This window comes from Podarcis vaucheri (genome assembly GCF_965113315.1).
Source record: "Podarcis vaucheri genome assembly, chromosome: 2".
Taxonomy (NCBI): Eukaryota; Metazoa; Chordata; class Lepidosauria; order Squamata; family Lacertidae; genus Podarcis; species Podarcis vaucheri.
In genome coordinates, this window is record NC_138760.1 from 58,552,179 (window position 1) to 58,564,342 (window position 12,164).

The following is a 12,164-nucleotide window of genomic DNA, read 5'->3' on the forward strand; positions in this document are numbered from 1 at the left end:
GGGGGGGGGGGTTCACACTCTTATATACTGCTTAATTGTAAATAGGCAAAGTTCCTTTATGAGTACAGTACAATTGTTTTACTGAGAAGTTTATACAGTTGGAGCTGCTATCATATAATTAAGCTCCATCTAGGTGACCCTTGGGGGTCCCTTCAGACTCTACAAATCTATGATTCTATCTCCAGGTCTCCTACCTAAAGTTTCCTACCACCATATTCACAAAATCCTGCCATTAGCAAGAAATAAAATAAAATAAAATAAAAATCACAGCAGTACCTTTTTGCAGAAAGACATCTAGCTGATCAGCGCAGAAAGCCTTCAGTTCTTTTTCTGGTTTATCTTTTTTGACCAATGCCACAACATAGTTAGCCAAGGCTGATGGATCGGCATCACATCTAAGGAAAAAAATACTGCTATCGTTATGTAACTTACAGCATTATGAGTGTAATACACAATGAAGCATTACAATGGATTCCTCTTCAGTGAAAACATGTCATTAAGAATGAATACCTCCCCTCATTATTAAGTAGCATGTCCCACAAATTTTAGTGGGCCATGCTTCCAAGTACATATGCTTAGGCTAAGAGCCTTAGAATGAAGTCTTCTAATTCATGTTGCTATTGTTTTAATTTAACTAGTGCTCAATACAAAAATAGAATTGATACAAAAATAGAAATTATGTTGAACAAATGCTATACAAACAAACAAGCAAACCTACTACTTGGTATGATTTTGACAGCTCTGTAGAAGAACTAAGAACATAAAAGAGCCCTGCTTGATCATGCCAAAGGTCCATCTAGTCCAATTCCCTGTTTTCACCATGGCCAACCTATGAGAAGCAAGCAGGGCATGACTGCAGCAGGGCTCTCCCCAATTCTGATTTCCACAGTTGAGCAAATAATCACTATTCTACCCTCAAAGTGTCCTTTCTGAGGTTTTTAATTCAGCTGAATTAAACACTTCCTCTTTGCTCCTGGATGCTGAACCACAAATGGCTTAATTACCTGGGCAACTGGGCCATAGCAAAATGGTACGACATATGATTGGCATGCAAAGAGTATCAGTTTAATGCCTGGAGACTCCAGTTAAAGTCTAGATGGGACCCCGGCATGAGACTCAAGACAGCCAACTCAACAATAATGTGAGATGGACCAAAGGATCTGGCTCAGTATAAGGTAGCTGTAGATATTCAAGAAATCTAAAACATACGGTAAGTTAGAGACATTTTTCTACTTTTCGTATGTTAAATGAAGCATGTTTTTATGACCAGTTCTGAAACCAGGGCTGAAAAAAATGCATGTTGATCTAACAAGGACATAATATTCAAAACTAGGTTTCAGCAACTGTATTTACATACAGCTGTGACTGCAAGCATAACTCCAACAACTATCAATATCAACCAAATATGTAATTTAGCAGATTAACCAAAATGGTTTGCCCAAAAACTACTATGCACAACTAAATATACTGGGTGAAATTTAATGTTGCGCTATGATAAACATTCAATCTGCACAAGCTTATCCAGTAGCCAGAAGGAACGATTTATTCTACCCCCACCCCTGTACTAGGGGTACTCCTAACCCTCCTGAGCCAATTTCAGGGGGCAAGCAGGGGGAGGAGAGTGGGGAAGCCCCATTGGACAAACAGAAGCCCTTGCCTAGGACTTTCACTCATAGAGTTTGCTAGGTGAATCCCACCCACAGTAAAGAATTTAGGAACTTTTCATGGTCATAATTATGCAAGTCTGTAATTATGGATTAAATGCCCAAATTGCCCAGAAATGCAAATGTGAAATTGCTACTTCTTTATTGTTTAATAATAAATCAGAATTTTGTAATAGTTGAAATAGGAAATGCATATTAAAGCCAACAAAAACACAAAGGCAGTATAATTAGCACTTGAAATGTCTTCAAGGAACTGGGCAGGCATTTGAAAATTAATGCTTCACAACTCTATGCAGCAGAGAAGTACACATTAAGATTATACAAATGAGACAGAAATGTACTCTGTCTATTTACAACAAGGTAGTTCAAGTTTAGTTTTAACTCACTCTTGGCATATTCAAGAGTGTCTGTAGTCTTAACTCTCTGTTCAGAACTTTAAACTGAAGTCACGTATCAATTCAAGCTAATAGTTTGGTGTAGAGTACTTGCTCCCAAGGTTAAGTGCAGGGAAGTTGACATGTTAGCTCCTGGGCCAAAAAGACAATTAACAGACCAACTGCAAAAATATATATAACATAAGATTTCCGTCTAGTGTCTCTGCCTGCTTATCACTGATGCAGTGATATACACTCAGAATTTAAGTGTCAGCTTGACAAAACACTAGCTTATTGAGCAACAATGTCAAACTCTCAGTATATATCCAGGATGGGGAACTGTATCTTAACAGTAGTCCAAAACTCCCCTACTCCCATGGGCCACTTTGACAACTGCAGATATGGGAGATAGCAAGGCTTTTGTGGAGGGTTGCTGTGAACCCTTCCAAATGGAGGCTCACATATATTATAAAGACACCACAGTCTCCACTGTGCCTCATTTCCAAAAAGTAAACACAGACCCTGGGTAAGCAGCCCAAGGAAACCCAAAGCAACTTATAACCAAAAGCTTGCAACTAAAAATAAAAACACAATCAAGATTGCCCTCTTCCGTCTGAAGTGCTCTTTTTAACTGCCCTAACAAACAACTTATCAACCCCCAACATTTCAGATGTTATGACAAAGGGATGAACACAGGACGGGGCAACATTTTGTCTCCACTGTCGCACTCCTGCAGTAAGGCACACTTGGCCTAATGCTGCATGTTTTAATTTTCAAGGAGCTGCTCTGAAGAGTAGTTCCCCTGGTTTTGTTAAAGTGATATATACTGTGGTAGCTATGCATTATAAAACAATTAGTCACCAGATTACAGTTTGGAATAACTACGAGCAAGTGCAGAAGACAGAAAGCAGCACCCTGCATAGCCCAATAACCTCAGCACCTACTGTGTGTGTGTGTGTGTCCCACCCAAACAACCTACTTCCTCACGCGGCCCCTCAGCGGCCTCCCCGCCCCATAACCACTTATAACCTTAACCTCGTTCCTGAGGCACACCCCTAGTTGACGCCAGTTGCCCCGCACCCCCTGCCGACCCACAGCAGCTCTTCACGAATCCCCTCTTGCCGCCGCCGCCTCCTGGTACGAAGCCCATCCCCGCACATGTACCCCAGGACTTGAGGCATTTTACCAGTACCGACCCCCCCCCTCACCTATTCATTCACCCCACTGACTCTTTAGCAAGGAGCCCCCACATACACGTAACTCCTCTTTCCCAGCTCGCCCCCCCTTTCCTCGGTTGCCTCTCACCCCTCGGCTCCCTTCTCCCACATGGGAAGGCCTCCGCCGCTGCCCCGCCGCCGCTGCCCCTCGGCCTCCTCCACTCCCCACAACCAGCCCCCGCCGCACTCACATTGGCTCCAGCAACTTGGCCAGCCAGGATTTGAGCGCGTCCACGTTCTCTATGATCATGATGGTGGCGGCGGCGGCGGCGCTGCTGCTGCTGCGGCGGCTACACTCCGGGCAGCATCTCTCCGGCTCCCTTCCCCCACCCGCCGCTCCCCCGCGAGCAGTTACTCGCCCGCGGCAGCTCCCCCGCTGTCCTGTCGCCCAGGCAGGGCCTAAGAGTCAGACCAGGAACTAGCTGAGCCGAGAGCGCAGCCGAACCTGCTGGGTGCCGGAGAGGGGGGAGGGCGGGCACCCGGTCTCCCGGCGGAGCCAATCGCACGGCGAGGCCCCGAGTCGAGCGAGCCAATCCGCGGCCGCGGGAGGTAGTGGGCGAGCGGGTGTGGGAGGGGGGTGAGTGGTGAAAGGCCGCAGCAGGCTAGGTCGAGGCAGCACGCGTGAAACCCTTTGCGGGCGCGCGAGCAACGTGAGCGGGAAAGAGGAGGGGGGAAATAACAAGGGTCGGCACCGCTCCCGAGGGCCAGGTGGCTTCGAGCCAGGCCTCGGCACGCCGTATAGACGGCGCTCGGGAACGTGCGCAGTGACTGCGAAGGAAGGGGTTGTCTCTGAGCGCGTGCAGAGTCCAATCCCGCCCCCAACAGACACAGGCATACACACGCACACAACCAGTGGATGGGACTGCAACCAAATAAAGTATGGTATGTCCTCTGCGTTTTCCAAAGCATGGAAGCATAGTTTCCATTTTATTTCTAGCAAGTGGAAGGTCGCTTGCGAATTATTGGTTCCGAGCTCAGTGGAATACGTATTAGGAGTCAACGTACATAGGAATCTTTCTTAGAGACATTTCTTTGTAAACTGCAATTCTAAACACGCGTACTAGAAAGTTCTGAGCTTGCGTGTTCTCCAATGGGGGTGGGGCCCTCATGGAATCTAAACCCCACCCCCTTGGTATGCAGAGATTTTAGCCAATCTCTCGGTGTTAGCTATAAGGGGTTGCCCCCTGGCCCCGCTGTGACTGGAACAGTGTCAGTGATCTGGACCTACGGTTTGGATTGTGCCGTACAGAACTCGTCTTTTCTCAGTAGGAAATTGGTCTGATCTGTGCGTCTCTATTTCTAGAGATGTGCTTGCAAGGTGCGATCCTGCTTTGTTCTGCAATATTACGTTTAGTATCCGTTTCAAGAAAGTTTACACACTTACCTGGGAGTAAGTCCCAATGGAGACAATAGGACTTCTAAGTCTTGGATCGTGCAGCAGTGCACTCAACAAAACAAGGAACAACCAGTTCCAGTTGAGATTGATGATGTCTAAAACAAAGGATATGGTAACAAAGTGCATTACTGGATTTATGGGGGGAGAAATCACTTGACATGCATTAAGTCCACAACTTGAGTGAGGGTTATGTTCTGGGGATTGCACTTAAAACTAAAATTGTGTATAGTGAAAACCCATTGGGTTCAATGGCGGGTGGGATTGCCATAGTTACTTTTCCCAAAACCTTGCTCCCTCTTTAATTTTTCTTTTGCAGTGTGCATAAAGCCGAATAAGCACAAGTTAAATGCATGTGAGTTGAGGGTTTACTGTACTGTGAAAGGAAAGCAGCAAACATAATAAAGTTGAATCATTCTTCCTGATATGAAAGTTTCTTTGAATTCTAGGACTTATGACACTTATGATACACTTATGTATATGCACCTATTATAAGGTTGTCTTAAAGCTCTAGACATTGTGAAGCTGGGCACATGACTGTCCTCAGACCATTTCAGGTGGGCCTCAGTTGCAGAGCCTGCCCAGGGCCTCTTCATTTGTCTGCCCTGCTCCATAGCCATTCCATAGCCTTATGGTTAGACCTGTGTCCATATGAGCAACTCCTTGCATGCTGAGTAAAGGTGGCTGGGAGACAGATGAAGGGAAGGAAGTTCTCCTTCCTCTGAAAGAAAAGAGCCACAAGACCTGGTGAAAGAAATTAGAAAGGGAGATAAAAGGTTAATTATCATAATTGTTAATATTAATAAGAAGAAATAAACTCTGAATAATAATTATTAGTAAATTGGGAACTTAAAGGAAGGTCATAAGAGTAGAAAGCTGTTATATAGGAGTAAGACGTTATTAAATAAACTGGTAGCCTGGGAATGGAAGGAAATGAAGTACAGGTGGAGTTTGAAAGGAAAATGGGAGAAGAAATCACAGAGTGATAAAAATACGTTTTCTGAGAGTGGTAAGGGGAAAATGTAAAAGAAAAAGCATTCTCCACTTAGAGCCTCTGGATCAGGAAATTCTACCCAAAATGGGGAGGCTGAGTTACAATACATTGAGAGTAAATGTCTTTACTTATCTTGAGAAACACAGCTATGGAATTCCTTGGCACAAGAAAATGATGTGGCAAAGAATTTAGTAATTTCCAAAGATGGATTAGATATTAATAGAAAGCGAAAGTAATTGCCAACTGTAAACACCTTTGATGGGTTTTGTTTTTTGTAAACTACTTAGAAGTGGTTGTTGTCTTTAACAACCAAGCAGTTATATACGTTTTATGAAATAAATAAAATTATGCCACACTCTGCCTCCATCTGCCACCATTTTGTGGCTGACACTGCCCTTACACTACCATTTTATGACTGGTGGGCCTCTAATTTTCAGCTGGCTCAAGCCTGTGGATAGAAGGTTCAAGACCCGCGCATGAACCTAGTTGGTTTAACTAAACTAAATTGGAACTTGTCATTCTAATTTATTATGTACATGAGCATACCATAATAAATATTATTTTGCTTTCTGATAGCAGACCAAGATAAATAGCTATATTAAGAACAATGAGTAAACAGCAGATTTGAAATGGCAGCCATTTTGAAATCACTCAGTGATGTGTGTTAAAACAGTACTGTATATTAGCTTCACCTGGTTAAATAACAATAGCATAACACCATAGCTATTTGAGGTACTAAAGCTTACCGGTATGTTCTGTAAGTGCTGTATACAGTGGTACCTCGGGTTAAGTACTTAATTCATTCCGGAGGTCCGTTCTTAACCTGAAACTGTTCTTAACCTGAAGCACCACTTTAGCTAATGGGGTCTCCTGCTGCGCTGCTGGAGCACGATTTCTGTTCTCATCCTGAAGCAAAGTTCTTAACCTGAAGCACTATTTCTGGGTTAGCAGAGTCTGTAACCTGAAGCGTATGTAACCTGAGGTACCATTGTATTAGTTTCACACCCTGCTGAAGAACAAAGGTATAGAATGCACAATAAATTTGTTTAATTTCAATTTTAACATTACTGTATTCTATCATGTTTTTAAGTGGACCTTAGGTTTTGTCTATGGATCTGTATAAATGAATACCATGTATAATCTGCAAACTGAACCAGTGTCTTGGGGCTAATATAGTTTCATCATGTTAAAGCTTCTGATCATTCCTTCATACCTTTCTATTTTTGAAACACAGGCTTTGACAAAGGCTTCTCATGGTTTTAGCACATTTATTTTACAGCGTATTTTATTTATTATACATTTCCACCCAGAACACAGTGGGACAATCCCAGGTGAATGGGTAAACGGGAACACTAACGCCAGTTAGTTGGAAGTAGTTGGCATAGTGAATTTGGTGGGATTCACATCTGAAAACATACACACAATAAAGATTGCTTTGGGTGTCTACCATTTTCTGCACCCTGACTGCATGTGACTTTGAAGGTGCAGAAGCTGTTTCCCGCTTTTTAAGGTTTTTCTACAACTTCCAGGGACTTTGAATGCTTATGACAGAACTATGCAGAAAACTATTCTGTCAAAATACATACATAGTTTCTGCTCCTGTTAAAGCTCTTAGGGCAGGACTCCTGCAATACTATCGTATAGCCAAAACGGGCTCTTTTTTAAGCATGAAGGAGGAATCAAAGGATATTCCCAAGCTGTCAATTCTTCGTTGTCACATGGACAAAGCGGGAGGGTGGAGGAAACAACAACGAAAAGGGCCGCTTTAGCGCCCTCCCCCTGCGGAATCGGACCAAGAAAATTAAAGGTTCGGACACCCCTGTTTTTAGACATTGGTGCGGCTCTCAGCCCCTGTGCATTAGGGGAATCGTAGTATTCCGTTCTAGGAAAGCTCGGCTCGTGAAGAACCACCCGGCGAGCGCGATGCCTTTCGGGAGTCGCAGTTCTACAGCCTTGTCAACGTTTGCTTTCGCGGCGTGTGGACTCCAGCTCCCGGCAGCCTTTGCGAAGGAAGCTGATGACATCTGCGCTCCCGTTGCATTGTGGGGGAACCGGCAGCGTGGAGTGGAGGAGGCTCGAGCCGTGAGAGCAGCTGTTGGCTGAAGAAGCTCGGGAGCGATGACGGTGAATACGGCCGTTGGTTTTGGGTGGATGAGGGGGGGTTAGTTTTTTTTTGGGGGGGGGGTTCCGTCTTGGACCAGAAAATGGACCCCTCTCCTGCAAGCAGAAGGGAATGGAGGAAGGCCGACCAGCCACCGACCCCCCTCCCTTCCTATGGGCTTCCTATTGCTGTGACAGCTCCGTCAGTTATAAGGGGGCTTGTCTAGCATTTCCATGTCAAATCGCTAAACGTGTTTCACGCCAAGCAAGCAAGTTGCATATGCTTATTTTGAGATACATCATAGAAAATAGCTTATTTGTCGGGGTTGTGAGTGAGTCTAGTATTCCCGTTATGCGGTGGGCTCCATTGGATTGACTCAAATTCAAGAAGCAGTAGATATTAATATGCGAAGTTTCCCTTCAAGTGTCTTTTACCTCTTACCCTGAGGCATCCCATTATTTATTGTTTAGAATAGTTGGACATGCTGCATTATATAGAAGGTCTCACGATTTTAAAAGAACCCTAAAGTCATTGTTAAAAATCTTCAGCAGTAGTGCCGCGGAGAAGGGTTGAGATTATATGCTGGAAACTCCTTTTCCTTCCTGAACGGTATCCTGGTCAGCATAGTTTCGTGGCTGAACGTTGCACATTTAATAGTAAAGTAGATGAGAGAACCATGGCAAATACAGCTTGCTATTTAGAAATGATAAAAGCTGTATTTCTTGAGGTTATATATTTTATGCAACTGTTAAAGATTTAAAATCCCATCCTGATTCATCTCCATCATCTCTGAGCTCTGCTTTTTATGGGGAAAGTGACAGTTGTGTAAGCCATTTAACAAAAGATGGCATGCTTGTTAGGGTCTTCAGACAAAATTTGTTGCCACAGCTTTGTCTAAAGGTTATGTTGATGGGCAATTTGTATTAAGTCTTATGTACAGTATTTTATAGATACCTTGTGATGTCTTGCCTTATTTACTGGCCCCTTATTAGCAACATTAGAGTTTCTTTCCTGAGAAAGGCCAGTGGTCTTGAGCCTTTTGGGGTAGGCCAGCCCCTCTACATTATTGATGTGGCTGATCTGCTGAAAGTGAACATCATAAATTCATTTTTGAGGTATAATACATTGCATCAATAGTTGTGAGTCTGTGTCAAGGAGCTTTCATTTTAAATGTAAGATGCCTATTTTCAAACTAGATTAATGATCATGTAAAATAGGTGAGTTGGGTCTTTTTGTATTGCTATATTAGCTGCATCTGCATTGGCTTCTAGTATGTTTGTGGCCCCGACTTAAAGTGCTAGTTATTGCTTTTAAAGTTCCATATGCTTTAGGATCTGCAAAACTGCCTTCTCCGGCCTGAATCTGCCCACATATTATGGTCAATGTAGAGATCATATTATATTTTCAGGATAATAATAATTTATTTTTTATATGCCACCCATCAGACTGGGTTACCCCAGCCACTCTGGGTGGTTTCCAACAAATTAAAACACAGTAAGAAATCAAGCATTAGTGAGGATGCAAGGCGGGTGGTGGTGTTGGCAGTGACGATAACAACTTCTGAATGCTTTCTACCTCTGGTTCATCTATGTAATGTGCTAATTGCTTCAAATGTAATAAATCTGATGTGTTTGTGGTAACACTAGTCCGACTGCTCTTTGCCTCATTAACCAATAATATGACAGGCTGGGCTCAAATTTTTCATGCTCCTCTAGTCAGGAAGAATTGTCCGATTGTGCTTGAGCTTGCATAGCACCTCAGTCTCCAATTTAAAGCCACTAAGAGTATCCAGCTGATGAAATGTAGTTAGAGTATGACAGATTAAAATTAATTTCGTTTCAGTGCTGTCAGTTAATATGCTGCAAAATAGTTTTGTGCAGATGAGCATTTTGTAATTAGATGTTACCTGTGTGTGTATTTCTTTCTCCTAGAGCTTCAAGCAAAAGTATCTGCATTGTAAAAGTCACTTGCTTTCACACTTTCTGTGCCTGGGCATTACTTTAATTCTTAAATTGTATCTTTTTCCAAGAGAAAACCTTTTCAGTTATACTTTTTTTTAATTTAAAAGCAACTCCAAACCATATTTGAGACAGTGATGTAATTACTGGCTAATTAACCAGACTAAGAAAGCTCTAAAATTTTGTCACACTTTTGACAGACACCTTGTTTAGTCATCCTTGTAACTGAGTCCCTAACTGTCCCCATTTATTTCCTCCTGCAGACACGAGTGCATTGTTTAAGGGGGTAGGTAGAGTTAAAGTTCTAAACTAGGCACAATGTTTTGATAAGGGCAACGCCTACCTTACTTCTCTGAAATGGGATAGCTCAGTACCTTAACGTGGTCCAGTGCCTTTTCTGTCCAGAGTGTGCAGAAATGCATCAGACTCTGAAGATCACATAATAAACTCTGAAGAGAGCCTCATATTGCACACTGCCGATAATAATAATAAATTTTAAAATGTGTTTATTTATTATTTTCCTTTTGCATATGTCTCAAGGTGATGTACATAATAATGCCAGACATTTTGCTTATTAAAGATGTCAAGTTGAAGGTTTTTAATGCGTGGCAGCAACTAATAAATGAGTTTTCTGGCAAACTGACCTTGACATCTTGCAGAATTGATAATTCCAAAAAACATACACTAGGATCTAAGCTCATATGGAAGCATGGATAGAAATTTAAAGTATTTTCCTGTAAATGCTCATAACTACTTTTTAATGCAGTAACCTTGAACAATGTATAGGAAACATCTTACTTGATGAATGTTGTGGAGGGTGTGTGATAGATTCTGTACATAGTGGATTGTAATACAGTGGTGCCCCGCAAGACGAATGCCTCGCAAGACGAAAAACTCGCTAGACGAAAGGGTTTTCCGTTTTTGCGTTGCTTCGCTAGACGAATTTCCCTATGGGCTTGCTTTGCAAGACGAAAACGTCTTGCGCTTTTTTCTTAAAGCCGCTTGAAGAGGCGCAGTTGCGACGGACCGTGCTTCGCAAGACGAAAAACATCGCAAGACAAAAAGACTCGCGGAACGAATTCTTTTCGTCTTGCGAGGCACCACTGTATTCCAGTGAGATTCTGTGTAGGCGTTTATTGACTTTTAAACTATTCACTTGCTCTAAGAGATTTGTCTTCTTCCTTAAGGAACGGAAGGGGACAGCTAAAGTGGACTTCTTGAAGGCAATTGAAAAGGAAATCCAAAAGAAGTGGCATGATGAGGGAGCATTTGAAGTTAACGCAGCAGATGCTGCAAACCACAAAAGGTGGGGGTACTCTTTCCAGAATTATGACAAAAACTAGAGAGGGGAATGTGCAGAATATTGAAGGTTTGGTTCACTGTGGCTTTTGAGGAGCCTGAATTGCGATCGGTGTCTTGAGTCTCAGTTGTACCTGTTTGGTTGAATTTGCATGCCATTGTGAGTTCACATTTGGATAGCTATGGCAATTAGCACCATTAAAATACCTGAACAGCCACTGAGGAGATTCCAACCAGGTTTTTTTATGTCAGTTTTTTTCTCTAGCATGGAAACTTGAGCTATTTGTACATTTGTATCAACAGTTGCATTGTGTTCTTAAAATGGTTTGAAAATGGTTTGAAAAGCAGGACATAAATATTTTTTTAAATTTTGTTAATTGATTATGTACCCAGAAGGAGTTAGGGTTTTTTTCCTATGCAACTTAAAAGATTTTAGGTGATTATCAGAAGAACATATTTAAAAAAAGTGCCAGTAGTGGCTTGTGATAGGTGTAGCAACTAGATATTACCTTCAAAGAACATTTCTATCACATAAGAGGGAAGACTTTTTCAAATATGATTCCTGCTATTCTACACATCTTTGTCATCTTCCTCTGGAGTTTTTATTTGCTTGGATGGACATTTAATCACTCATTTCAAGAAAACTCATATTTAATTGATGACAGTGCAATCCTATGCATTCTTACTCAGAAGTTCTGCTGAGTGCAATATGATTTATTCCCTGGTGAGTGTGTTTAGAAGTGTAGTTTAAAACTGAATCTTTAGTTGGGCGGCAGACCCAATTTATGACATTTTTAGTGTTCATACTGGAGTCAGTGCATTTGCCACAAGTGAAATGCCCTATAGCAGGTACTGATGTGGTTGTATGCAACATCTTTCTTAAACATTTCTGTATCACACATCCCTGAATAAGGGAATATAGAATTGTAGTATTTGTAATTTTTTAGTTTAGTTTCTGCAGATCATTTGATGCACATTTTTTTTGTTTTGCAATCTCCATTCAGCAATGGCAAGTACTTTGCCACCTTTCCGTATCCATACATGAATGGCCGGCTTCATCTAGGACACACGTTTTCCGTATCCAAATGTGAGGTAAGAAATTTTCCTTGTTAGCAACAAGCCTCACCAGGGAAAATAAGTGTTCTTGCTCAGTCCTTGAGCCAT

General features: G+C 42.2%; 2 protein-coding genes across 4 annotated transcripts in view; one reads left to right on the top strand and one right to left on the bottom strand.

Annotated features, from left to right (window-relative positions):
* The window catches only part of RBM27 (RNA binding motif protein 27), a 33,188-nt gene extending 29,507 nt beyond the window's left edge, over positions 1-3,681 (bottom strand). The window contains exons 1-2 of one of the 2 annotated variants that reach the window (XM_082213460.1): positions 3,447-3,681; positions 277-395 (exon numbers count right to left, since the gene is read on the bottom strand). In XM_082213460.1, the coding sequence (XP_082069586.1) occupies positions 277-395; positions 3,447-3,505 (178 nt within the window). In that variant the 5' untranslated portion in view covers positions 3,506-3,681. The remainder of the gene's footprint in view (positions 1-276; positions 396-3,446) is intronic. The other variant, XM_082213461.1, reaches the window with a different exon arrangement.
* Positions 3,682-3,945: 264 nt separating this feature from the next.
* The window catches only part of LARS1 (leucyl-tRNA synthetase 1), a 49,244-nt gene continuing 41,025 nt past the window's right edge, over positions 3,946-12,164 (top strand). Inside the window, exons 1-3 of one of the 2 annotated variants that reach the window (XM_082213437.1) lie at positions 3,946-4,137; positions 10,889-11,007; positions 12,005-12,092. In XM_082213437.1, the coding sequence (XP_082069563.1) occupies positions 4,135-4,137; positions 10,889-11,007; positions 12,005-12,092 (210 nt within the window). In that variant the 5' untranslated portion in view covers positions 3,946-4,134. Of the gene's footprint in view, positions 4,138-7,621; positions 7,767-10,888; positions 11,008-12,004; positions 12,093-12,164 lie in introns of those variants that run through there. The other variant, XM_082213436.1, reaches the window with a different exon arrangement.